The sequence below is a fragment of the Ambystoma mexicanum genome, chromosome 10 (genome assembly GCF_040938575.1).
Source record: "Ambystoma mexicanum isolate Mex_15411 chromosome 10, UKY_AmexF1_1, whole genome shotgun sequence".
NCBI lineage: Eukaryota > Metazoa > Chordata > Amphibia > Caudata > Ambystomatidae > Ambystoma > Ambystoma mexicanum.
Window position 1 is genome coordinate 290018117 of NC_090932.1, and position 27713 is coordinate 290045829.

Consider the following 27713-nt stretch of genomic DNA (forward strand, 5'->3'; position numbering starts at 1 on the left):
TTCGCTTATCCTGCCAAATTGACCACTTCCTTCCCACTGTTCCTCCATCCCCTTGTGCCCCCTCCCGTTTCCGTTCCTTCCAGCTCCTAGCACCCCTGCACCGGAACTCCCTACCTCTCTCAATCCGCTCTATTCCCACCTTCTCCTCATTCCGCACTTCCCTTAAATCTCTCCTTCTCCATTCCCCGCCATGAAACCCTTTCCCCCTTCTTGCTCCCCCTCCTTCCTTTATCTTTTCTCCTTGATCATCTCCCTTCCCTCCCCTCCCCCACCACCCCACTCTCCCCATTTATCCCCCCTTCCGTTCCCTCCTTCTCCTCCTCACTCCCCCCTCTCTCTCAGTCCTACTGCACTACTCTCCCTCTTCCCTTCAATTTAATTGCTCTTCTTACTGTTTTGTTGCACTGATTCATATTTGTAATTGGCTTCTACTGTTATAATTGTTATATGTATCAAGTTGTTCTAATGTTCAGGGTTTTGGTGTAAAGCGCTATATAAACAACATAAATACAAATGCAAATTTCCTATTTATTCTTGCAATTATCAAGTTTACTGCAAAAACCAAGTCTGCCATCTTTCCTAGACCTATAGACCCCATCTAAATATGGCTCAAAACATCACCCTCTATGTACCCATTGCCATGTCTGTGACAGGGGTCATATGTCCAGAAAACCCCCCAAACGTAAGTGTAATCTGTTTGTTTTATCCCCACACTGTAATACTGCCCCCCCCCCCGCTCCCAATAACTGGGTTAGGAATAAAGTGCAACTGAAATGTCCAAATTGGTCTGATGGCTTTGTCGAAGTCCAATTTAAACAATGTTTCCTATCCAGCCTTTGGTGCTTCACGGGGTTCCCTTTACAGGTTAACGTTTTGTAACTAGCGAAAGTCGTAAAACAAAGTCTCTGGGTTCGGTACTTGTCCCCTTCCAGTTTCGGTACTTGCCCCCTTCATGGGTCTTTGGCGATTCCAGGTGAATAGTGGTTTTACTGGGATGTCTGTTTTTCTCGTCTGTGACTTAATCTTACTGCTCTACTGCCAGTTTTCTTCTTTCAGGATCCTGACTGTCGACTCCTTGAGCTGGTTCTCTTTAAAATCGTCGACATGGGGTGCTTGGCAGGATGAGAGGATGGCCAATTACTCATTACTCAGCCTATATCTCCCCCCTTGGCACCTTCTCTTCCCCTCGGGGTATTGCCTCGTTTCTCAATTTCACATTCTTTGCCTGCCCCTCTTTCCACTCTCCTTGGCCTCTCTGCCTGCTCTCAGGTTCTAGTGTTTTCCAGGCTCACTGACCACTCCTCCAGTATACTGGGTCTTTCTCCACCAAGTGAACTAATATCTCCACTCTCCTGCACCAAATACCGCCACCGTCGGACTGAGCCCTTGTGTTTTCAAAGGAATGTGTTCCCTTCCACTGGATTGTGATCTGCTGCCTCTTGGGGTTTGGACCTGTGTTCTGGAATTGGCAAGGGGCTATGATAGGTTGCCCTTAATTGGCCAATCTTAGTTTATTTTGCAGTTTAGGGGCAGGAACAATTCTTTATTTGCCCTGACCTCCATATTTGAATGCATTATCTCTCTCCTGCTGGTAACACAGCCTGGGATAGAGGTTGGTTTATTATTTTAAGTGTGTCTGATGTTTCTGTGTGTGGAAGGAATGTTTGTGTGTCCCCCGATTTCAACATTGTTTCACTCACAAGTGGAAATGCTGCCAGTAAAAAATGGATTTGGCAGTATTGTACCTCTCCGGAAATTGATCTTTTGGTGTGGGACGGGCAAGGAGGTGATTGGGTGTAGTGAGGGACTTCTCTGGGTCTTGGAAAAGGGGAGAAGTTTCTACAGTAGTGCTCTCGGCATTACGGCATTACTAACGGTGACTGTTTAGGTTTCTTTGGGGTATGTGAATCTCTTTGCTCTTCCCCTTTAAGGGACCCCATCCTGCCATGGACTTGGGGAACAAAAACAGTTGGCTCCTTTTGACTCATACCACATGATTTTCAGGACCTTGAGTTCACCTAAAGTGCAATCCACAAGAAGTGCGTTTCAATTGAATTGTGCAACAAAAGTTGACTCCAAGACTCAAAACTCCTATCTTGTGTTCCTTGAATCTCATGGTGATAAGAGCTCATCGGTTTGTAGTGCAATGTACGTTTCTTTAAAACTCCCTCCTTCCATAACCTGAAAGCTCGCCTGCTCTGCCTCACTCACTGAACCTATTAGTCATCCGTTCATCACTTTGGTTCTTTTTTATTTGTTTATTGGTTAGAAAAATGTATTTCAACCTTCACAAAAGTATGAAAAAAACAGCCACCTTTCACAAACATACATATCTTCACCAAAGCAAACAAACAAAACACAATACAACAAATTCCACAAAGAATATCAGAAAACCAGTACAGTTGCAGGCTTCAAATTATTAAACAATACAATCTAAAACCATTAAAATACATCATTACACTTCAGTGTTCATTCCTGCCAAATCTAAAAGGTTAAAGTACAACCTCAATTGCATTAGCGACCGGATACCCCCGTAGACATAAAGCACAAAAGCTATTGCACTCTAACTCTTCATACTGTGCAAATAACTTTTTAAAGTGGATTAATCTTATGCTACTCAAACTTGAACAGTGTACCACTAGATGTTCAATCGTTTCGAATGTGCCTTTCGGTTTACAAAATCTACCAGGCAGTTGTTCTGCCGATATTATCCTCCATCTAAACATAACCTCCCTTATTTGGTACACATTCCATCTAAAACGTTGGAAGCCCCTTCAAAGTCTGGGTCAATGAATTATTTTTAGATGAGAGGCTACAGTACCTAAAGACTTGTGTTCCCAAACAAGGTGTGTTAGACTGGGCTGTTTGTGTAAAACGTTAATAGTGTTAAACCAGTCATTCTTTTTTAAAAGTCTCTTAACCAACTCAGGATTATTAATAAGTACTAATTGAGCAAGAGCACAAGTGTTAAGAAACACAACACAACGTTCTTCAAGTACTGCCAGTGGATTTACATCCTTAATCCTGGTATCAGGTGTTTTCTGGAGGGCTCTGAAATGTACTCTATAGTGTGACGGCCTGCCAAATTCCTTTTCTTCTCAAAGAGCCTATTCCCCACTCATACCTGATGGCAACGGTCGAAACAACATTAGGGATTCCCAATACTCTGCGCCAAATGATACTTTCAAGTTGTTCCAGGTAATCGAGCACCCAATCTCCTTGTAATTCGATTCCGTACAATAGTTTTGGAACTATCTTCCCGTTCTAGTACTTGATTAGTGGTATGCACGAAAATGTGCAATACCTGATCAATATCATTTGTGAGAAGTTTTTCAGCCTTTTCTCTTAGGCAATTCTTTTTAAAGATGTTATTCATCTGACAAGTGATTGGGAATCCCAGATAAATTAGGGAGTTGACTCTTTCCAAATGGAATACCCATCTCTTCACTGACTTATTTCCATTCTGTAAGAGAGAGTACGTTTGTTTTGTGTGGGTTTTATTTTAGGTAAGTTTCATCTGCATATCTGCATCCAATAACCTCTGAAGACCCACTCCTGTACAGTATGCTAAAACAAAATCTTCGGTGTAAGCCAACCAATAAATGGCCAGCCCGCCGATTTTTGGAGATACAAACGATGCAGCTTCAAGACATTTGCCAATATCGGAAACATATAGGTTAAAAAGAGAGGGGGCCAAAATGCACCCCTCTCTTAGATCATTATCCATATGGATTTTCTGCAAAAGTGTTCCTTCTTGGTTTAAACATATTTGGACGTTTGTATCAGTGTGCAACCAAACATGAACGTCCAGCAATGCGTCAGGAATTCCTCAAGAATGTAGCTTCTGTCAAAGTTTATTCTGACTCACCAAATCAAAAGCTGATGATAAATCAATTGCAGCTAAATGTATATATTCATATGCTCCTGTGCAGACTAAGTCCTGGTAACACCCACATATGAATCCGTCAGGTTAGTTCCATGTTATCTTCTAAATCCAGTTTGTTTTTACTAAGCCTCCCCACACCAACTGCCCATATTTTAAGCTGTTTCAAGCTGTTTAGTACCAAAGACGCAATGATCTTACTATCAGCGTCAAGTATGTTAATGGGACAGTAGTTTTTTGGGTCTGATCTAAAACCTTCTTTGAAAATAGGGATGATGTAAGAGGTGCGCCACGTTACTGACAAGTGTCTTGTTTCCAGAATAGTATTGAATAAAAACATCAAAATAACTGCTCACATTTTGGGATTTCCCTTAAATAAACGATTTAACAAGTGGTTGGGTCCCGGCACACGTGAGTTACTGGCTGACATGATGGATATGTATATGTCCTCAACTCCAATTTTCCAAAATTCTTCACAATCATGGGTTAAATATGTTGTCCCCCTGCCAAGAAGGCCGGATTCAGGATCTTCCCTTTAAAGGTCAGCTACATGAGTCTCCCATTGTGTTTCTGAGGCTGTGTTAATTCTTTTTTCTGTTTGACCCTTACTTAACGCATTATTGAGAGACCAAAACGATTTAATTTTAGTGTTACAAAACAATTTAGCATCTCTTCTGCATCTGCTTGTAGAAGCATAGCTTTATGATTTCTCGCCCAGTTCTTGAATTGTTGTTTGACCTTAGCAGTTTAGGCATTTAATTCTATGTGATCAAGACCTCCATGATTTATGTCCCTAATGGTAGACCTCTCCCTCTCCCTTTTCCGCATAGCAAGTTCATGGTTATACTTATGAAGTTTCTTTTTCAGACCATCCAGGTTTACTGTATGGTCCCTTTTCATTTTTTTTTTAAATATAGTTTTTATTAGCATTTTTTTAAGGTTATTACAACAAACATGTAATTTCAAACCGATGCCATTCTCCAAAAAAGAAACATTCGAACAATAACCCTTTCCCCCCCCTCTCCTCACCCTCCCCTAGCCAGTGAACAGGTGCCGATGTCAAGCTTGTCTTGCAGGGACGCATTATGCATTTTTCGAGTTCGGACTATCGAATAGGTTGGTGCACACATAGTCTAGGGCTCAACCTAGCAGCACCCCCCCGGGGGGGCGCCTGCCTTATACAACGGGTACCTCGTAGGTCCTCCATTTCCTCTGGGCTTCAAACCCAAACAGACCAACAGTTGATGGGCTCACCCCTCACGTCGATCGCTCATACTTTTCAAAGAAGGGAAGCCAAAGTTCCTCAATGTTGGATCTGGATTCGTCCAGGACGTGGGTTAAACATTCTAGGTCATATATTGTCCGCACCTTCGTTACCCATTCCCTCTCATCAGGCATGTGCGGATTCCTCCACTTCTGGGTCAAGCAGCACCTGGCCGCTACGAGCATGACCTGCAACATGTGGCCCTGGGTGTCCTCCTGGTCGTCCCCCACCTCAATACCAAGCAGCAGCAACCGGGGACAGAGGGGCCTAGAGACACCATCCACCCCCTTAACCCATGTTAGGACCTCTTCCCAGTATGACTGCATCCTCGGGCAAGACCACCACATGTGCATGTAGTCCCCTTTTTCATTTTTGCATTTCCAGCAGTGAGGGTCGTAGCCCGGACTCATCCTGGCTATCAACTGCGGGGGGTAGTGCCATCTGTGTAAAATCTTGAGGGCCTGGTGTCTGAACTGGGGGGAGGTTGTTGGGCGATGCGCCCGGATACACATTTTAGTCCACCTTTTGTCATCTATTTCCGTGCCCAAATCTTTTTCCCATTGTACTCTTGCTGGCGGTGGGTCCCTGGGTATTGAAAGCAAGAGAAGTTTGTACAAACGAGACATGACCCCCCTGGAGCCCCGTGTGGAGATGATCGTTTTCTCGAAGTCCGTGAGTTCCCTCCTGAGCGTGTCCCCCCCATGAGGGTTCAGAGAGGACTCCCTTCAATTGGAGATAGCAAAAAGGTGACAGCTTGCCCAACCCCAATGCCTCCTCTAGGTCCAGGAGGGGCATGAAGGAGCCACCCACCCACAGGTGGCAAACCCTAACCAGGCCCGCCTCATACCACCTCTGATACGCGGCTGGCTCCGCAACCTTGGATATGAATGGTGGCACCCAGATGCAACTCCGTGGGGAAGGCCAGGTCGTGAGCCACCTATAATAACCCCCCTCCTTCCAGATAGACCACAGGACACCCAGTACTGAATGGTCTAAAACACGCCTGGGGATGTGCGCTCTGGGGACCCACAACCACTCATCGAGCGTGACTGGGGCAAGCAACCTGTTGTCCAGTGCTACCCACTGCTTTTGTGTCCCAGGGTTGAAGTGATCGACCAGAATCCTTAGTTGGGAGGCCCTATAATATGTATCGAAGTCCAGGAATCCCACCCCGCCATCCTCCTTAGGTCTCGTTAGGACATCGTAGGAGATCCTATGTTCCACCCTCCCCCCCCAGAGGAACCTGAGTAGGGTGCGCTTCATGGACTGTAGGAACGCGGCCAGGACCTGGGTGGGGAGCATCTGGAACAGGAACAGGAATTTGGGAAGTACCACCATCTTGATCAGGTTGAGTCGTGCCATCCACGAGAACCCCGAGACCGCCCACCTCTCTATATCCCCTATGACCTCCGTCCACAAAGGGGTGAAATTACTCGGGAAGAGGTCCTTTGGGTCCTTTGTTATTCGGATTCCCAAGTGCTGGAATCCCTCTGTCTGCAATTGGAAAGGAAGGCCCTCCACATATTCCCTCTCTGTGTCCGGTAGTCGACCTCCCATAAAAGCCACAGGTTTACCCAGGTTGACCTTGTACCCCGAGAGGCTCCTGTAACGCTCCAGTGCCTGCAACACATGCGGGACCGTCAGTGCCGGTTTGGTAACCTAGAGGAGAGCGTCATCGGCGAACAGGCTGATCTTGTAGTGGGAGCCGCCCATCTGCACTCCAGTGATAGCCTCATTGTTACCCACCGAGATCGCCCAAGGTTCCATGACAAGGGTGTATATCAGGGGGGATAGTGGACAACCCTGTCTCGTACCACGTTCTAGGGGAAAGGCTTCCGATTCCATCCCGTTGACGGCCACCCTAGCCGTGGGGGCTGAATATAATGCGGCCATCCATCCCAACCATCTCTGGCCCATCCCTATTGCCGAGAGGACCTCCCCCATGAAGGTCCAACTCACCCGGTCAAAGGCCTTTTTTGCATCTATGGACAGCAGGAGGAGCCCCTCATTCCGGGTTTCCCTTGAATGCAACGCATGGAGGGTTTTGCGCATATTGTCCGGGGCTTGTCTGTTTAATGTAAAGCCCGACTGGTCTGGATGGACCAGGCGGGGTAGGCATTTCTCCAGGCGAGTGGCCAGGCAAATATATTAGCATCCAGGTTCTAGAGGGAGATGGGTATATAGGAGCCGCGTTCTGTGGGGTCTTTTCCTGGTTTGGGGATTACCGAAATAAGGGCCTGTAGGAATGTGGGGGGGATCGTCTTTGTTACGAATGTGGTTGAACAATTTGGCTAAGGGTTCCGTCAGAATGGGTTGGAATTGTTTATAAAAATCAGCCGTGTATCCGTCACCTCCGGGGGCCTGCCCTGCTTTAAGTCTCTTGATGGCTGCCTCCACCTCCTCCACCGTTATGTCCCCCTCCAAGCCCTGCAGCTCGACCTCCGTTAAGCAGGGTGGGTGGTGTTCTTCCAGATAAGCCCGGATCTCCTCCAGCGATTTCCCCCACCTGTTTAGTGTACAGGTCCCTATAGAAAGTTGCAAAGGAGCCCACTATCTCTGCCTTCCTGTTGAGAGACCTGCCCTCCCCATCTTTAATCGGTCCGACCCTCCTCTCCAGTCTACAACCCCTAGCTCTTCGCGCCAATAGGGTCCCCACCCTGTCCCCCTTTTCGTAGTACCTCTGTCAAGTGTATCTCAACTTCTTGATCACCTCCCCAATGAGGACCGAGTGCAGAGCCTGATGTTTTTCACGCATTTATGATAGGAGGGACTCCATAACGACCCCCTCCTGGGTGAGTCTACCCCGCAGGCTCTTGAGTTTGGCCCGTATCTTGGCCTCAATGAGCCCTCTCTCCCGTTTGCGCCTGGAGCCCTCGGCTATAAGGAGACCACGGAAGGTGGCCTTCGCCGCCTCCCACACTACCGCCATATCCATCTCCCCATCGTCATTTGTCTCAAAATATGCCTCCATTTCGCCTCTGAGGAATTCCCTGAAGACCGGGTCCCGTAGGAGCGTGTCATTACACCTCCACCGGGCCGACCTGGGGGACAGGGGAAGCGACCCATCCGCCACCAGAAGTTCGTGATCAGACCATGTTATTGCCTCGCCCCTCGGAGCTGTAGCCACCCCGCTCCCTTCTTTGGAAGTCAAGAGGCAATCGATTCTGGTGTAGGTGTGGTGTGGAGGGGAAAAGAATGTATATCCCCCGGGCTCCGGGTGCGTCTTTCGCCAGACATCCTCCCAGTAATGTTCCCTCAGCAGGGTCTGGAGCGTTAGCTTGTCCTTGGTGATTCCTCTCGGTTCAGTCACCCGGGCCATCCACCAGTCCAGCCTGGGGTCCAAAATGAGATTGAAGCCCCCACGCCCCCAGTATCATAGCCCCTTCAGCCCATTCATCCATTACCCCCAGGATCTGGGTTAGAAAACCTATCTGGCCCGAGTTGGGAGCATAGAGGGTGGCCAGGGTTATGCATTCTCCTTCATATGTACCCTTGATCCCCAGGAACCTCCCCCCAAAGCCTCTCTTGGTCTCTTTTGGTAAGATGGAGTGTCTTACTCAAGATAATCCCCACACCTTCCTTCTTCGAACTCTTGTGGGAGGCCCAGAAGTTGGCGCCGATGTCCTTCCCCCTGATGGGTGATTCCCTCCCCTGTCTGTAATGGGTTTCTTGGAGGAACAGCACCATCAACTGCTGTTTCCGGAACATGTTACTGGTCAGGGACCTCTTGTTTTGTGAATTGAGGCCCTTGACGTTAAGTGTGCCTATTGTTACGCTCACCAGGACCCCACAGGGGTGTTGATCGGACCCGGACAGCTGCGGTCTCCTTCAACGTGATGCGTAGTGCAGAGATGACTGTCTGGACTGGCCCGCCTAGTCTTGTCTGCTGGACCCGAAGAAGTATTTTCCTGCAAGTGGAGACAGGGATTAGCCACCTGTGGGTTTTAGTGATGGCCTCCCAACTGTTCTCGCTCTCCCCCACTAATCACCTCCGATATCCCCTTAGTAACCTCACCTTATGTTTGTAAAAGATGAGCTCTCCATCCTGCGTGTCTTGCAGGGGCGCGTAGATACCAGTTACTTCTCTGGTTTGAAGGCGTTGGGAGAGTTCCGGTAAGCATTGACTCTGAAGTCCCAGGCGGGATTGGTAAGTATCAAGTTTAAAGAGCTCAATGTGCCCGATGTTCACTCTTGTCCCCTTCCTTCCTTAAGTTGCAACTGAGTTTGTGAGAAGAAGGTCTCATAGCTGATGCTGGCGTTCAGATAAGAGTCTGTGTTACCCAACGCTGTCCGGTAACTATTGCATGCGTTAACGTGTTGTTTTTCTCCCTCTTTACAGATGCGGCATATGAAGATATGGAGAATAATACCTCCGGTGGTAAATCAGGTAAGTCTATGGTGGTAAGAGGTATTTGTTGATTCCCTTGGCTCACCTTGTTATTCTTGTGCCCCTAGGTGCCGGAGTACAGCAAAGAAATGATGGAGACAGTGCCGGATAGAAAGATGCTGTGAGAACTGGTGAGTATGGCGCCGTGCTGGAGCTGGCGAAGCGACGCGTGCAGGACTGATGTACATTCCAGGTTGGGAGATGAAATGGATCCGGAATCAGGTGAGGAATTTGAAATAAGTTTGTTTTCTAACCTTGTCCTTTTCTTCCTCTTTATTCTAGGAGCTCAGGATTCGAGGCGGGCGTGGCAGAAGACTGGATGCTGGCTGCAGGCACGCGGGCGTGGCAGAAGACTGGATGCTGGCTGCAGGCATGGTGAGATTCACGCTGCTGGATGCAGAATAACACGAAGCATGTGCTGCTGTTCGGGCGTGGTTTAAATAGCCTCCAAAGTAGTCCCAGGAAAGAAGTTCCCCAGGACCACACCCGATTAAAAAATAGTCCCTGTAGTAAAATAGTCCCATCCAGGCCTCACGTTGGCTTGGATTTATTTGCAGCATGGTCTGCATGAGGTAAGCAATGTCTATGAGCCTGGCGCCTATGGCGCCAGGACTGAACCCAGACAGCCCCTAGCTGGGGCTGCTGGGGTTTTTGTAAATGTTTGGATGCCTGCTCCCGGGGTTGATGGGCTTGACCCGGATGCCCGGGGGTAGGCATCATGACACCTATCTTGCCTTCAACCATTATCGTCTAGGTAGTCCGCCTCTAGATTCACCGCTATGTAATGCTTGCGTATGGTATATTGGAAAATATTGGATTCCTGTTCAAACTGGCTAGTCCCCCCACCCCCCTGTGCACCCCTCTAACGTTCCCATTTCGGCCTTGATAATGGTCATTCTCCCCCCTCCCTCCTGTCTTGAGGCGTTCGTCCATGTCACCTGATCTTCTTTGGGGACGGTCAGCGAACCACCAAGGACTCTACCCCAGCCCCGGGTAGTGTGAGCATATAGGTAACCCATTCTCTATTAAACCAGAATGAACACGTGTGAACCTTCAAACAGAACTTATGGGACGTAACTCTTTTCCCGTGGTCCCCCGTGTCACCAGGCGCAGGCCCGGCACGGAGGTCCAGCAAACCAATCAATCAACATTATAGAAAGTTACAGTCACTTCAGGTGATCCTCAGAGGCCGATGATGGGTGCCTAGTTTTTTGGAATTTGCGTGCCCCCTTAACCTTGGTCTTGCTGCTAGGTTTACCCAGTCTGTCGGGGCCCCGCGGTGGGTTCCTGGCCTCACCCCCCGCTCTGCCGGACGGGCCTGCACGATCTCCCACCAAGTCGTCGGTGGCCCGCACAATGTCCTCCTCCGTCACCATGTGGTGTTTTTCCCCCAACCACTCGAATGCCAGGTAGAAGGGGTGACCCCAGCGGTACCTGACCCCCTTACCCTGCAACCATCTGGTTAGGGCCCCGCATTTCTTTCTCATTGCGAGGGTGAGGGACGAAAGGTCCTGGTAGATTGCCACCTTAGTCTCTGTATTGGATATCACCAACGTTCCTTGCCTTCTCCAGGATCCTGGCTTTGTCTCTATAGTAGTGTAGCCGAGCCAGCACCGACCTCGGGCCCCTGCCACCACCGCCGGCTCGATGCACCCTATCAAATTTGATCTCGATGTCGGCCTCCTCCCCTATGACGATTCTTAGGATGTCATGGACCTTGCCCTCCTGTGCCTGCGGGCTCTCCCCTTCGGATTCCACAAGGCCAAAGATGCGCAAGTTGTTCCTCCTCTCCCTCTTCTCCATGTCGTCCACCTTGAACCGTAGTTCCTCCTCCCTACGGTGTACCTCCTGAAATCTGGCCTCAATTTGCGTCTCCAGGATCGCCGTGGAGAGCTGATTGTTCTCGACTCCCTCCACGCGATCCTCCAGGGTGGTGACCTTGGTGGTAAAGTCTGCCAACTTGGCACCCATGTCGGTTCGAATCCCACATATCTCCTCCAAAATCATCTGGATGTTATTTTGGATGACCCCCAGGTCGGGAGGCGGCACCGATGGAGACCCGGCGGCCATTTTGTCCCCTCCAGCCGCAAACTGATACTTGGAGAGGGCCTCCTTCCAACTCATGGGGTGTTGGTTGCGGCTGAATGTATGTGGAGAGATGCCGGATGGGGGGGGGGGCGCCTATGGTTGTGCCCGCCGAATGATTTGAGGGGTTCAATGCCAGTGGAGCGGCGGCCTATACACGAAGTCCTGGCCCGAGGGCCTCTCACCTGGCGTGTGTCTTCTCCAGTACCCTCTCCAGCGTCCCCAGCCGGGTTCGGTGTGGGCAGGCTCCCCCGACGGCCCAGGCTAGGGAGTTCTGGCGTGCAGTTTGGTGGGCATGATATACCCCGTGGGTGGGTGGGGTGTCAGGGTGAAGCAGTGCTCTTGCGACACCTCCGGTGTCTTCGTTCAATGTCGAGCACGGCCTTGTGCCGGTTCCGCGCCACCGCGGCCCCTCTGGGGACAGGGTACCAGGGGTCCCGGAGTCCGATGGAGCCCCCGAGGTCCCTCACCTCCGGCCTCTCCTCGCTCCAAGTAGGTGCTCCCTCGCGTGCTGTTCAGGACCGCGGGGGGAGGGGCCGCGGGGACCCCGGACAGTCAAGCTCGGTCTGTGGGCGTCGTAGAAGCTCCTGGTTTGGACCCCCTGGATGGGCAGGGGTTCACACGGCTTTTCCTGCGATGCTTGCGAGAGATGGGCACCTTCTTCCTGCTAAACTCCGCCAAGTTCCTGGGGCTGGGTGCGGAGCTGTCGGCTCAGGCGGCCATCTTGCCTGCGCCCCCTGGTGGCCCCCCCCTTTTCATTTTAATGGTTTGATTAATAACCTCACCAAAAAACACATAAAAATTATCATATGTAAACGTTTTTGATTTCCATTCAAATGATTAGGTACTACAAAACATCTTCCATCTCGCTATTAATATTTTTTATATTCTGATTATTCCAAATGATTCTGTTAGATGCTGAATTTAAGTTTACTAGAGCGCAATACCTTTCTTTAACTCGTTGGTGACCAATGTGCTTTTCAGTATATAATGATCACTCCAAGAGTTCTGTAGTATCTCAAGAGAGTTGCATTTAATGAGCAGTGCCTCATTGACAAATACATAATCCAATGTGGAGGAGAAATGCACATTATGCCAAGTTATTTGCCCCTCCAGTGTCACCCACAACTGCTCCATTCAATTTGGTAAGACCTACGTTGCCTAGAGCTGTTGCCCATTTTGCTCCATTTCCAAAGTTTGTTCGCCTGTTCTGTTAATTGTTGGGGGGGGTTCAAATTAATAGTTTTTTTCTGAATTGATTGCTTCCCCACACTTAAACAGTCAGAGTTAAGATCTCCCATTACCATTACGTAACCATTGTATATCTTCCCCACCACATTGAAATATGGTCAGTCAAATCTGTCAGAAAGATATCCAAGTGTCATGGCCACTGGTCATTGGCCAGTCACTTCACATCCTGCAGGGTCCCAATGGACCCAGTCTTGGTGCCTTTGGCACCACGCTCATTATAAAAGTGTGCTTTGCACACAGACTATTGAATGCACGTGCATCTGAGCAGGGCGGGGCCCTAGCAATTCATGGAAGGCACATGCAGAAGGCAGGAGGAGTGGCAAGGTGGGGCCTCAGGGCAGGGCCTAAGGGGAGTGGCTGGGGCCAGGCTATATAAGCCGACCCCACCCGCATGATGGCGCTTCGCGTTAGTCTGCTAGAGCAACGTAACGCTTACCGCCGTTCAGAAGACCTTACCAGTTTCAGCACGTGTATCCTCAGTCTCCGGAACCCTCCAGCCCCTTACCTTGAGGTCAGCCACACCATCGCTTCACTTCTGCAGCTACTCCAGCATCTTACCTCCGGCCGGCATCTTTACCAGTTCCGAACTTCCATCAACACGGGATCTTCTCCCAACGCACCGTCCTCGAGGATCTTCATCTCCGGCTGCCTGTAGGAGTTCGGAAACCGCCCATCAAGCACCGATCAGCTGCACTTCCAAAGGGAAAGGAAACACAAGGTTAGAACTTGCATAGACTTTCATACTCTAAGCAGCGCGCTTCAGGTAGAGGCCTCTTACCTCTGGTAGCTCCTCCGGAGTAGACTTTGTCATCACCCGTTCCTGGGTCATCTTCATACCTAAGGGAGAGAGAAAGGACAATATAGGGTTACGGACAATAATCATGGAGGAAGATTAACACAATCAATACGAACAATAATCATAGTTACAAAACGTACCTTCAAGACGGAATGGTCGCAGCCGGTCTGGATCTTCACGCCAAGGACCAGTGATGCAACTAGGTCCATTTACAGCACCCCTGCTGGAAGAAAGCAGGACTGAGAGCTCATCTTTCAATCAAAACAGGAGCAGAACCAGTATCCTGGGTCCTCGATAACGCAGTGGCTGGGGGAGAGAGCTGATCCACGGGAGCCAGGTCCAGGGAGGGCTCCAACAGCGCCCCAACGCCCCCGCGGAGACCAGGTGAGCGCAACACCAACTCTGAAACCCCTGCATGCCAGTAGATGTTAAATAATAGGATTTTTTAACCAAATGACCAACTCAACATAAGAACTCAACGCTTAGAAGACCTTCCCTGATATTGGTCATAGACATGTCGTGGAAGTTGTAATCATTTCGAAGGAAGACAATCAAACCACCCATTAGTCTACCCAATTACATTTATTTTTGTCTGGCTGGCAACAGGCACTATACCCATCCCAAGCGTGTTGCTTAATTAACAAAATCAAAATCTCAAAAATAGACATCAGTTTCAAATTATTAATCAACTGAGCATGCCCTCTGGAGTTCCAGGAAACCAGTTTCAATAGTTCTTTTGCTGGGGCCTACTCGATTTTGCTGCCAACCATGACCATCAAAATCCAAACTGCCCTTCTCTGATTGATTTTTATCACCAAGAGCCTTACTCGTATTTCGAGACCACCACACAATGTCTGCTCTTTCCATACTTTGTTTACTGATTTTGGATTATTCCCAACCAGATTAATATTTGGTAAATCTGCAATTTCATGATATGATATATGATAGGTTATTTATAACGCACTTACTAGAGGTTTCTAAGCGTGGACCCGGGGATCAAACCTGTGTTGCTCTGTGTCGTCTTGTTTCCAAGGCAAGCATGTTGCCCCTGAGCTATCTTCCCGACACAAAGGTGAGACACAAAAACCTATTTGGTGAAGGATATTTGCTTCCTTCATGACGATTTTATATAATGCTCTAGAGTCAAAAGTTAAGATCGCCCTATCCATTCTCTCCTGTTCCAAGAAGGTAACCCTGGTAATATCCCTGACCCATTCAGAAGTGGTGTTTTGCCTACTCTCAAATAGATATATTCTTTTTGAATGTTGTACCCCATGTGCTTTAATACTTTTTTACTGTACCTCAGATGGTATATGTCCCCATGCAGCATACATAAGATCACAAAGACGTACTCGCCAAGCTTCTGGACGAACTGCGGTGAGAGGGGAGGTCTATTCCACATGTGGTGGACATGTCCCAAAGCTGTTGCTTACTGGAAGGAAATACTAGGCCACATAAAAGACATCTCTGGAGTAGAGCTACCAATGTCCCCGAAAACATTTCTTTTAGGTGCCCCCTTAGAAGGAAAATATGCAATGTTGGGGGCGAAAGCCACCCTCATCATGCACCTGCTATCAGCGGAGAGAATGACCCTAGCGCAGAATTGGAAAATCGAAGTGGGCCCGATAACAGCGTGATGATGGTGGGTCAAGGTCTAGGGAGGGATGGCCATGGAGAAGATATGTGCATTCAGTGCTGGAAAATACCTACAATTCTTGACAGTCTGGAGCCCCTTCCACGAACTGGTGCGAGACAGAGAAGCCCAATACTTCAAACCACGTCTGCTTAAGAACACACATGTTCTATGAGCCCCACTAATCGAAGGAGGAATTGGACTCAACCTTCAGTGAAGGAACTCGTACCTGATGAACTCTGTATCCCAAAGTTGTTGTTAAAGCAGGGGGGAGAGAGTGAGGAGGGGAATGGAAAACACTTGAAGGCAAAGAGACTTATCGAACTGAAAGATATGAACACGAGAGAGGTTCTGAATATTAATAATCATCTACTGAAAATGTTCTGTTTTGTTGACCCTTTATGCCTTCGAACCAAAAAAAAAAAAAAAAAAAAAATCAATATGCCAAGTTTCTGGTTTTCATTTCATCATTACCTGTGTAATTCATCACAGGACCCAATGGAGTGGAATTTGCACTCAACGTCACTCTTGGGTGCTTCGGCAACCACACACTCTCTAGGGTATCGTTTTTGGTACTGATGATTCATAAAATCCAAATCTGTGGTGGACGAGTGTGGTCTCAAACCTGTTTCTTCTTGCTCAGTTGATTGAATTTGTCCCAGGTTAGGACCTTTCACCACTTTAAGTAAGGGTCTCGTATTAGATTGTTCGTCAGATTGTTCATCACAATAATGAACCTCCCGACCTCTGTTCTCCGTTGAGCACAGCTTTTCATATGTTGGGCTCATTCTGTCTTGATTACAATCAACATCAATGTGTTACGCTCACCTGGTCTCCGCGGAGGCGTTTAGGCACGGTTGCAGCCCTCCCTGAACTTGAATCACCCCCTTCAGGCCTCTTCCTCAGTAGAAAAACTGTGAGCGGTGGTACGTGATGATACTGCTCCTGCGTGGAGATAACAGTGTGTGAGTGCGCCAATCTGTGATTGTTGTACCTCTCAAACTATTCACCCCAAATTACGGTTTCTGTGAGCAAACGCCGGCCCTTAAAGCTCACCTGTGAATTATGGAAGATGAGCTCTCCGTCCTGCTACTTCTGGGAGAGGCGCGTCAAATGGGATCTAGTTTCTTCACTGATCCTTGATAAGGATTAGTCCAGTCCACCTGCGGCTATGCTTCTCCTTATGATTGGTAAGTCTTTCTTGAGCTCTTGTGATGCTGCTCGTTCTGTTTAGTGTCTTTATATGTTGCTCTTATTTATGCCTGCAATAATGTCTCGCTTCTGTTTTCTTCCCTTAGATGGAAATGCGGCCTCCATGCAGCTGTGAGACGCGAGACGCGGCCGGATGGAAGATGGATGCTACTGCAATGTTCAACAGCAGGTAAGTGATGGTTTAAAGAAAAGCAAGAAGTATGGCGAAGCGCAACCTTAAACGGACTGTTTTTTCGATGTCTAACCTTGTCTTCGGTTTTTCCTTGCAGGCGCTGCTGTCGACGATGGAGCGTGTCATGCTGCGGTGCCAAGATGAAGATTTCGGCGTTCCGGAAAGTGTAAAGATGAATACTTGGTTCGCCGAAGAGATGTACAGGTAAGAACAGCTTCCCCCAGTTGGTAAGTATGCTGGCAGGAAGCAGGATGGCCAGGAAGCAGGATCTTCAAAGGTAAGTCTGACCTCAGGCGACGGTGAGCGTTACGCTGCTTGCAAGTGCAGAATAACGCGAAGCGACTGTCTTGAGGATCGGGGCAGCTTATATAGCTGAGATCGTGGGCCGGCTTACCAGCCACACCCTGCCACTCCTAGAGAGTGAGCATGTGCGAAGGAAATCCATTAGCAGCCACACCCAAGAATACACTTGGAGCTGCTTAATGGACGGAATGTTTGAGGTTAATGCATCCTGCTTAATGGATGGAATGTTCAAGGTTAATGCATCTGAACTGCTATGTCCATAATAAAAGCTTTTTGGTGTTAAATGGATGTTCTTGTTTACTTTTGTTCATGAGCCTGGCGCCAAAGGCGCCAGACCAGTGTCCACCCAGGTCTCCTGTGCATGCAACCCCTGCATGCCTGTGCCCCTGATTTAATGACCATGCCACAATGGCATAATTTGGGTTATTCAGTCGAGTGTAAAAGTTCTCAGACAGCCCAGGGGCTAAGCAGGTTGGCTGGTGTACTGTCCTAATCATCTGCAGATCACCAGAGTCTGCACCAGGGATTACGTGGCTTTCCTTCAATGGCATCTCTAGAAAAGAAGTCTTTGCACAGGCATTCAGTTAGTCTTCATAATAGAGAGTTATGGGTCTCCTCCCGGTTCCTTTTTCAAGGCTCCTTTTTCCCCATGTCTTGATTTAAACATGGCCTGTTTGAGGAAATGACCCTTTCAGTATTGGCTGAAACACAGCTGTTTGCTGTGATTGGTTTTAAATACACAAGCAACTGGTGATCCCCGGCTGCCGTGGCTGGGGCGCACTGAGTGACAGTGTTTGCCATGCCCTTTGACTGAACCACCACTTTTTGAGAACTTGGGGATTCCACCATTACCAGACTAAGTACGGCGGGCGGGTCATATTGTGTTTGAGCAATATGTGTCATCTGCTGCAATGAACTAGGTGAATCCATTGTGGATAGTACATTATGTTTCAAGACTTGTGGCAATTTGTCTGAGTCTTTTACTCCCGTTCCTTTTTAAGGGGTGTTTCTCGGGGTACCTCATAATAGCTTCAACCTCTTTAAAAAAGTTATCAACAATAACAATGTGTTTCGAGTTAGTCACAACCTCTGAACTAGTTGCTTTGGAATTTTATTTTTTCCTCGCTAAACCTTCTGGAATCGTAAGGTTTCTGAAAAAGATATATGAAGACACTTTAGAGTTAACTTTCCTTTCCAAGGTCTTTGACTTTTTATTAATCATGTTACCACATTTGTTAGTTTTCTGAAGAGCTTTTTTCCCCTGGTAATTTTGGCGAGGTGTAGCTATTTGTTTCTACGACCGCTTCTACGGTACTCATTATCGTTATTGGGTCTTCCCAGGTATGCTCCTGGCATCTGGGCTCTTGTTGAGAGTGTTGTATCATCAGTGTGTCTCTTGGCAGCAATGGGACCTGATTTCGCAGCATCAGAATGGCTTGGGTCAAATCCGAGTTCTCCCCTTCTAATGAAGCCTGCAGAAACTCTGTCGGACCTGATCCTTTATTCAGAAGATCAAGCTTATTCAGTATTGATGTGAGTATTAACGTATGCATCCTGACCGCCGATTTGATAACCTCCTAGAGATCATAATATGTAGAAATGACTTGCTTCAAAGTCACCAATGTCGCCTGCGCATTATTAGAATTAGTGCTCATGTCACTAGACCTCAAGAGCCGACCAGGCTTTGACCTCAGCCTCGGAATAGTCTCATAGGAAATAATGGACTCATCTGATTCCTCTGTGTAAAAAGACAGTGAAAACGAGTCTCTTTGATTTGTTGTGATCATGCCGATCACCGACATCCGTGAGTCCGTTGGAGGTTAATTCCCGTCATAGTTTTAAATTGGGGGCATCCGCAGGACTTCCTTACTGTTGACATTTTTAATACCAGCCTGGACATTATTCCCTTTTAGGTTCAGGATGGGCAGTATTATAACGTTTGATTTGACTGCCGGGTAAGCCAGAATTTGTGAGACATTAAGAGGTCCCTCCGGTGGGGAAGCCGGCAAGGGCAGCTCTCGAGCCATTTCAAGCATTTGCTGGTGTATTCTTTGGCTTGAGTGTTTAGTGAGACTTAGGAGGGAGTACATTGTGTTCTCAAACCAGGGAGAACATGAAAACACTTAAGTTGGCAAGAATCCTCAATCCGGGAGCCGCCTCAGAGTACCACATAGGGCCACAGAAGACCACTTGACTCTGCTCTGCAAATAATTTTATATACGGTCCGCTGGAAAAGCACTGCGAGTAGGCTGCTCCTCCTTAAGTGAAGCAAGTAGAAAGACTTTTTAGCACAGACCACAGAGGACCACTCACTCCCCACTCTCAATCATCACTTTGGTTGAAGTTATTCCGAATGTTTTAAATGATTTTCCTCTTTGCACCACCCATTTTTTTACTACTTCGTCCTTTCCTCATCTGCTTCCCTTGTTTTTGCAGTCATCTAGCCACTTACCCTTTAAACAGGAGCACACAATAAATGACAAATAAAAATAATGTTTTTACTGTAGCCCTGCACTTGTTGCAGAAAATATGCCTAAACTGATCTCCACTAAGCTATTAAAAATGCCTTGCAAATCCTTACATTTTTCATTGTTGTTTTTGATGGAAGAATCTAGAGCCCAGGCATTTTAATCTTTTCACATTTGTCTCGTATTACCTCTAACCAAAAACCTTTTTTTATTCTGATGACTTGTTGAGGTAATTTTAAGTGTGGGTATTATAGCATCTGGTGTTCAGTTAATTACTGGATGTGCGAGCTATCATGTTCTTCCCTCCATTACAGCTCTCCTCTCCCGTTTGACTGGTCTGACCACCTGTCCATGCCTTTCAATATCCTGCACACCACCCCAGTCAAGCACTCCCAGCAGAAACCCATCGAACAAACCTTCAGGTCCTTCAAGAACTTTCCCTTGGTCTGCCCTTGTGCTCTAGCAGCATATGTGCGCTAGATGGAATTACCAATAAAATATCTCAGACCAAATAACCGTACAAACTCAAAGGAGATGGTAAAATACTGCTGTAATCGCAAAGAAGTAAAGCAAGGCGAATGAACACTCATCAAGTCGATTTTTGCAGGATCAAAATGTCTTTTCGATTATACTTATTTTATATAATGCTAAATGCGTCATCTATGACGCCATCCTATGTGGCAAGCTGCAAAAACCTATTGAGGGGTGGGATTGGATTAAGGGAACATATCTACATATAGAATATATGCGTATTAATCCCTTATTGGTGGTCTCTTTTCTGTGATACACACCCTGAGCTACTTCTTTATACATGGTGTAAGGCACTCGTCATAGCAGAAAATATGGCAGCAGAATAATACTTGGTAATCCAAATCCATCCTTGGACATTCGGCTTGTTAGTATCACTTACATAGAAATTAAACACAGGTGCTTTGAGATACGTCCGCTTTCCCCTCGTTTCCCAATACGTTCTACCCTCTCATCGGTCGGCCTCATGCCAGTGTCTTCTATTTGAAGGCTGACCTTGCCAGTGTAATAAAAATGCAAGTTCAGCACGTTATGAAGGAACGCACTTATCAGCTGCGAGAGCAGCACTTTAAAAGGGGGGGGGGCTCTTTTCTGGTGTAATTGGAATTAAAAATCTTAATAAAAACGAATCCATAAATACTGAGACATAGGTAAGTATAATCAAATTTAGTGGTAGAATGAAATGCAGTAAATGGGCCTTAAAATCTTGCTTTTGCAGAAAACCTGTGTTATCATTTTAGGTGCCGCAAAGGCTGTTGTGGCTCGTGATTTATTGCAGAGTCTGTGATCCCAAGCCAGTGCTGAGAGAAATACACAGTGGATGTTATTGTTTGAGGTCACAAATTAGAGCTCACAGGCCCGCCAACAAATAAATTAAATATGACCATTTTAGAATTCAAAATCATTTATGAAATGCGATTTCTTAATGGGGCTGAAAAGAAACACAGTGGTTTCAAATTGCCCCGTGGAACATTTTCCCTGGGAAAGGGGTTAGTGTCCCCGATATGAAACATTTGTGCAGCAGTATGTCTGTGGTTCAAGGCTCTGGTGGTGTCGTAGTCGGCAGCCATAGTCGGCAGCCAATCTCAAGAGAATCAGGATGAGGCTCCCAGGGCAGTTTATTAACGTTCCGCTGGTCACCTCAAACGTTTCAATTGGTTAATTCTGTGCTGTGGGAATTGGGGGTGGATTGTGACATCACAAGCTGTAATTGAGGGTGGTGTGGGAAGGTTCGTGGACCCAATTGTTTCTCGCAATGTTTGTTTTTCTATAAGGGTTCAAAGGGCGAAGTCCAATCAGTTCTGCGTGGGGAGATTTTTTCATGTCACACGTTCGCAAATGCTTATTACTTTGCTTTGTGTAAAAGTTCTTACGTTAGGGGCGTTTCTTTGACGGCGCCTTTTCATGCAGTTCTTTTCCGCGATCTGTTCGAATTTGCTGTCCCAGCTGCGTCTGGGGCCCTGAATAAAACTGTTACTTCTTGCACTGGCATGCCCTGCTTTTTGACTACGTTTGTAATTTTTGGGTGAGTTTAATGAGGCGACACCCGACACACCAGTGTGCACTCTCAGGACATTCGAGTAATTGAAGGCACATCAATATTTTTGCTTCAGACTTAATGAAAAGTCCTTGTTTGTGAGCTCTTCTCCATTAGACGCCAACACAAATGGCTGTCCACTGATAACAAAATACAGCTAAAGACATAATCACGGACTCATAAAGCTTTAAATAACGCTGCCCCTAGTTACCTTATAGATAAACTTCAAAGAAGAATCTCTCTGACCAACGAGAGCTGGCAATGCTAATTGCCTGACAATTCCTAAATACAGGCTTACCACGATTGGTGGTAATAGTTTCCCAGTGAAGGCTGCTAAAATATGGAACCTACTGCCACAAGACCTAAGAGTAGACCAACCTTACCCACAATTCAGAAAAAATGCTATCAAACATCTCATATCTACTGACCCCTAGTCTCCTATCCTTTAGACTGCTTCTGCATTTGGATCAGTATACTCCTTCTTGCCAGATATTCCCATTTGTACTCGCCGTCATTGCCTATAAGACTATGGGCCTCATTACAACCCAGGCGGTAAGTTCCCTACTTTACCACCATGGTGTAAACTCTGTTTACACCATGGTGGATGGCGGATTTACCGCCCCATTCCAAGGTGAGTGGGGCGGTAAATCCCCATTCCCCATGTACCCTTCCCCATTCCCATTTTTGCCCCATAGGGCATAATGGGAGTGGGGAAGGCGCTAATTACAGCACCGTAAATTACGGTGCCATAATTAGCACCAAGACGGGTTAGCGCCTTGCATTTTAACGGCTGCTAAAAGCAGGCGTTAAAATGGTAATCAGGCGTTAAGGGTTAACAGCGCCGACGGCGCCGTTAAACCCTTAACGCCTGGGTTGTAATGAGGCCCTATGTGCAATTTAATCTACTTTGAAACTCAGTATAATACTTGGCCTATTACATTTCAATTTGTATATTTGTTTATTGTACATTTGTAACTATATAAGTCTATACTTGTATATTTGTAACCATATTATACTTGCATATTGCATAATTGCAACCATGTTATATTTGTATATTGTACATTTCGTAACTATGTAAGTTTTGCATTTTCTTATTGCTACGGGTTTGGTGCGCATAAAAAGTGAATAAACAAACAAACGTGTTACAAGACCATGAAATTGTCCATATCAACGGTGCATTGAACACCATTTGATTCAATTATGCTGGGTGCAGTTGCTCCTCTTGGGCTTTAGAGGCTTGCTCACTCCATCCCATATTAATTTTATACCCTTTTAATTGTCCAATATTTGGCATCTGTAAACGTTCTTGTTCCTCCTAATCTTTGGGAAATATGTACTTGCACATGGTCTGCTCATAGACTCCCTTTGTGCTTTTCCTCCATCTCTCGAAATGGCATCATTGGGTCCAAGCCAATGTACTCCTTTATTTTGCAAGGGAAAACAGCCTCTTCATCATCTTTCCATGTTAAGATTCTGGGCTCTTATTTTGAGGTAGCTGGGTTGATTTACATGAGCCGTCGTCCATCTTCTTTCAATGGTCGTCCTAAACATTGAACATTTACCCCTTATGAACAAGCTTCTATGTATTCTTTCTACTTTGCGTTTTAGCGTATTTACAGTTATTGACCAGTGAGTCACTTCATTCTTCTTTGTGTTCATAAGTACTGCATCATGAAGTACATGTTTCTTCTAGTGCTTAACTTACATTGTCATTCTTAAGTATTTTCATATAGTTTCAGCATAGGTTCATATATCTTCTTTAGGACATTCTTTTGCTGTCATTAGACTTTGTTTAATGTGCATCCATGTTGTGCACCATTTTATTCATGGCTGCATTCCGACAACTCAGCAAGGGACATCCTTCTTGGTAGCTTTCTTGCACTGTTTCAACATGAAGATATTTTCTGAATGACTGTCTGAGTGCATATCATCTTTCATATAATCAACGCAGTATGGGCATGTTGCATAAACCTGTGCATGGGTTCCCAATTGTGGCTCTTTGTCTGTCATTCTAATAGGATGGGGGCGAGGGGGTGGTGACTAGGGAGAATGAGTTCACCTGCTCCTCTACACCCTCACAGAAGACCTCGCCAACCTCCACCTTACATGGACCGAACACCTCCAACCGAACGACTCTCTACTGGAAGCACTCAACTCCACCCTCTCGGCCTCCATCGACCGACACGCGCCTCAGAAACAGCGCAACTGCAAACCGAAACAGTCCGCGCCCTGGTACAGACAAGAACTCTCGACCTCAGCTAAAGAGTCCTAAGGAAACAAGAGAAAACATGGCACCGCTCCAGGACTGCATCCAACCTAGCGCGTCTCAAGGAACTCTGAGCAACCCGCTGACAACTAATCAACACAGCCAAGGCCTTGTACTATCAGAATACCTTAGCAGTAGTTGACAAGAAAAGCAGAGCCCTCTTCAGAGCAGTCAAACACTGCGTCAACCCGCTACCCAACCCTGCCATACCAACTCCATCGAAAAATCCACTGCCATCAACAACTTCTTCGACAAAATCAGCAAGATTCACTAGCACATAGACACCAGCTCTGCATCCACAGACCCGCCTCATGTGCCTCCTTGTGAAATCGTCACACCCTGGACAACATTCAAGACGCAGTCGACAGAGGGCCTGGTAGAAACTTTGGCCGCCCTCAAAGCTACATCCTCCCCACATCCATCCTCCAGTCCCTCCCAGCAAAGCTCTCCTTCCCTACCTGGAGATAATCAACGGTGTCCTAACTCAAGGTGCCTTTCCATTGACCCTAAAAAAACAGGACAAATCCTCCCTCTACTGAAGAAACCCACTCTGAATTGCGACCACCTAAGTAACTATTGCCCCATCACGCGTCTTCCGTTCCTAGGTAAGATCATCGAAAAAGCGGTAGCCTCACAACTGCAGCAACACATTGACACCAACAATCTCCTCCAAACCTACCAATCTGGGTTCAGACTCAGATGCAGCATCGAGACAGCAACCATACAGGTGGTTGACTCCCTCAACATCCTTAACGACTGCCACCCATGCCTCCTGGTTCTACCCGACCTTGTGACCGCTTTCGACATAGTAGACCACAAGATGCTTACGGACCCCCTACATCGGCGCATGGGGATGAGCAACCCTATCCTATGCTAGTTCAAGTCCTACCTTGACAACTGTTTGTTCAGATGCACTCCTCTATATCACCAATGCCACCTGTTACCTGTGGAGTACCGCAGGGTTCCATCCACTACCCTGTGATCTTCAGTCTATACATGGAGCCACTGGGAGCTCTACTAGCCACACAACATCCACATCCACCAAAATGCCGATGACACACAGCTGTATCTCAAGATCGACTCCATCAAGGACATCCGTAGACTCAAAACCTGCCTCTCGCTGATTCAGTCGTGGATATACAGTGCATACTAGAAGCTCATCCCCTCCAAGACTGAAATCCTACTCCTCACTAACACTGAACACCCAGACACACAGACCTGGCTATCAACCATGAACTCTGAGGGCTTAACACCAGAGCTCACTTACAGCGCCAAGTCCCTCGGGCTCCACATCGACAAACACTTCTCTGACAAGACACACATAGCTAAGAAAACCCAGACAGCTTGGTATCCTCTCTCCCTCCTGCGGAAAGTCAAGCCCTTCCTCTCTCCGGACAGCTTTAGATCCACTGTTCAAGCACTGATCCTATCCCACCTGAATGGGGGCAATGCACTCCTCAAAGACCTTGTCATCCTCCCTTGTGCCCCTGAGAAGTGTCCTACACACGGCTACCTGCCTCATCAACGGTCTACGCAGATACAGTCACATCATCCTGGCCGTCATCGACCTTCACTGGCTCCCACTGCACTCACGAATCACCTTCAAGTCTCTTGCTGCATCGTCTATAAGGTAGTCACCCTCAAGTCACCCAGCTACATCAGAGAAACTCTTCATCTCCGGCGGATAGCACACCACCAGAAGCCAGGACACATGCAGACTTGAAATCCCATGCTGAAAAAAGGAAAGGAGCAGAAAACAAGTTTTCTCTGCCTATTCGCCAAGACTATGGAACCTCCTCCCCATCTGCATCATACTCGCCCCACGCTCCTACAATTCAGAAAAGAACTCGAGACCAACCTCATCAAGGGGTCTCTCCTCCTCAACACCTAGGCTATCCAGTAGCCCCTTTCGCCACCTGTCTCGCTTAATGCTGGCCGCCCCTCTGCTCCCCACCACAGCTGTACCCCTCTTCTGTGCCCCGCTGTATATCTGATATTAAAATTTGAATGGGAAACAATTCAAGCATCAGTCCTGATTAAGAAAATTCCCTGTATGTGTCGAAAAGCAAATATGGTGATATGATGTAGCAATTAAAAAGTAGAGTAATTGGAAGAGGCAAGAGGGGTAATTTCCAACTATTTAGGCATTCTCGACACATTTTTTAAATGTCCTTTTTCCTTCACTCCCATTTCAGATGTGTGCCTAAAGATGGATGTTCTCACCATACTGCTTTCCATCTGCCTGTGGGCCTCTGCTGTGAGGGCAGACTCAAAAGCTGTTACCACTTCCTTAACCACTAAGTGGACATCCACACCTCTGCTTCTGGAAGCCAGGTAAGGACATGGTCATCTGTTTTTCATTTTGGAAGTGGGTTCTCAGAAAGAGTTCAATGTTTCAATGACTGCTGCATCATTTTTAATTATCACACTTGTTTATCTGGTCAGCCTTGGTAAAGGCTAGAAGCCTTCAGCTTGATGTCGATGCCATTATTATAACTTCCAGCTGGTGAATGTGGCTTGGCCATGCTTTAGATTCAGTCTTGGAAACCAGATGTCTATTCTACGTGTCTGGTGATAAAACTGCCTGACATCACTTCTAAAATTAACACTTTTTAGATCAGCATGAAAAAAATCACCAGGAACGCAGTGCATGTCGCAGAGTGTGCATCCCTTGAGAAAGATATCAGTAGAAACCATTATGAGAAAATAGAAAACCTATTCTGTTTAAAATGTCCCAAAATATGATTGTGTACTATCGAGGCCTTTTCAAGAGCATAGCTTGATTCTTAGATAAACAGTCTTATGAATACCTCACTAACTTTTCATAGACCTCATAATACTTCTTCCATATAATGTTGTATACTCCTCCACTGTGGCCTGATGTGCAGGGGGCTGTATTTTCCTTTAGCCTGGCCTTAAAACCAGAGAGGGGCATAGCAGGACCGCCAGGAAGATGGGTCAGCTCAAAATCTTGGCATAGGTTAATTTAGAAATTGGCATAGAAATTATAGAGGTTGTATTTGCTCACTTTATTTCATGCAATTCTTTTAAGTTACTAATCGGTGTTTCCCTTCATGAGGTGGGTGGGTCTAATGTCTGTGGTAACAAGCTGGACACTACAATGTAGGGTGTTCCTTATATTGGGGAAACAGATTATTTTTCTACACCCTTCCACCTTCTATCCCCTTTGTTGAGTTGCAACGAATCATGAATTCCCAGTCTTGTTAGCACAAAGTATTGCAATTGGCCTTTGTTTCTTGATGTGGAAGCCTACGTATTGCCGCCTTTATTTCTTCAGTGTCGAATGGGTTCTCTAGGAGGTCTCCCTCCGCTGGGGTCAGGTGTGCCAACCTGCCCCGGTGATCTATTTGAGCATCTCTGATCCATCTCCGGTGCCTTCCCTTTTATAGTGCTTTTCAAAATATTTGGCAAAGCGATTCACCATATCTTCCGCAGAGGTTGCGCATCGTCCATCCTCGCCCTGGACTTTCACCCATCTCTCTGCCCTCTGGGCCCTCAACCTAGTGGCCAACATCCTGCCCGCCTTGTCTCCCTTTTCGTAAAATTTTTACTTCAAGAATTTTTATTTCCTTACTGTGTCCCCTACACTCAGTGCATTCAATTCAGCCCTTTTTTGTTTTAGTGCTCTCACATCTCGGTAGATGCCCTGGGAGTGTAGTTTGCTCTCTAGATTCTTAATTTCCTTGCCCAGTTTCTCCTCCTGCAGCCTTCGCTCTCGCTTCTTCCTGCCTCCCTCTCTTATTAGCCCCCCTCCATGTTGCTTTAACTGCCTCCCAGAGTTTCCTCTCATTCGCCATTGTCATTAACCTGGGAATATTTCTCTATCACAGCAGTGAGTTCCTGGCCAAATAGTGTATCTCGCCACAGATACTCGTTGCTGCACCACTTGAGTACCCCCTGCTCAAGC

At 47.0% G+C, this 27713-nt stretch overlaps 1 protein-coding gene across 3 annotated transcripts in view; it reads left to right on the top strand.

Moving 5' to 3' along the window:
- The window catches only part of UGGT1 (UDP-glucose glycoprotein glucosyltransferase 1), a 2047742-nt gene that overhangs the window by 61766 nt on the left and 1958263 nt on the right, over nt 1–27713 (top strand). For all 3 annotated transcript variants that reach the window (XM_069617855.1, XM_069617854.1, XM_069617856.1), the window contains exon 2: nt 25981–26119. In XM_069617855.1, coding sequence (XP_069473956.1) covers nt 25995–26119 — 125 coding nt within the window. In that variant the 5' untranslated portion in view covers nt 25981–25994. The remainder of the gene's footprint in view (nt 1–25980; nt 26120–27713) is intronic.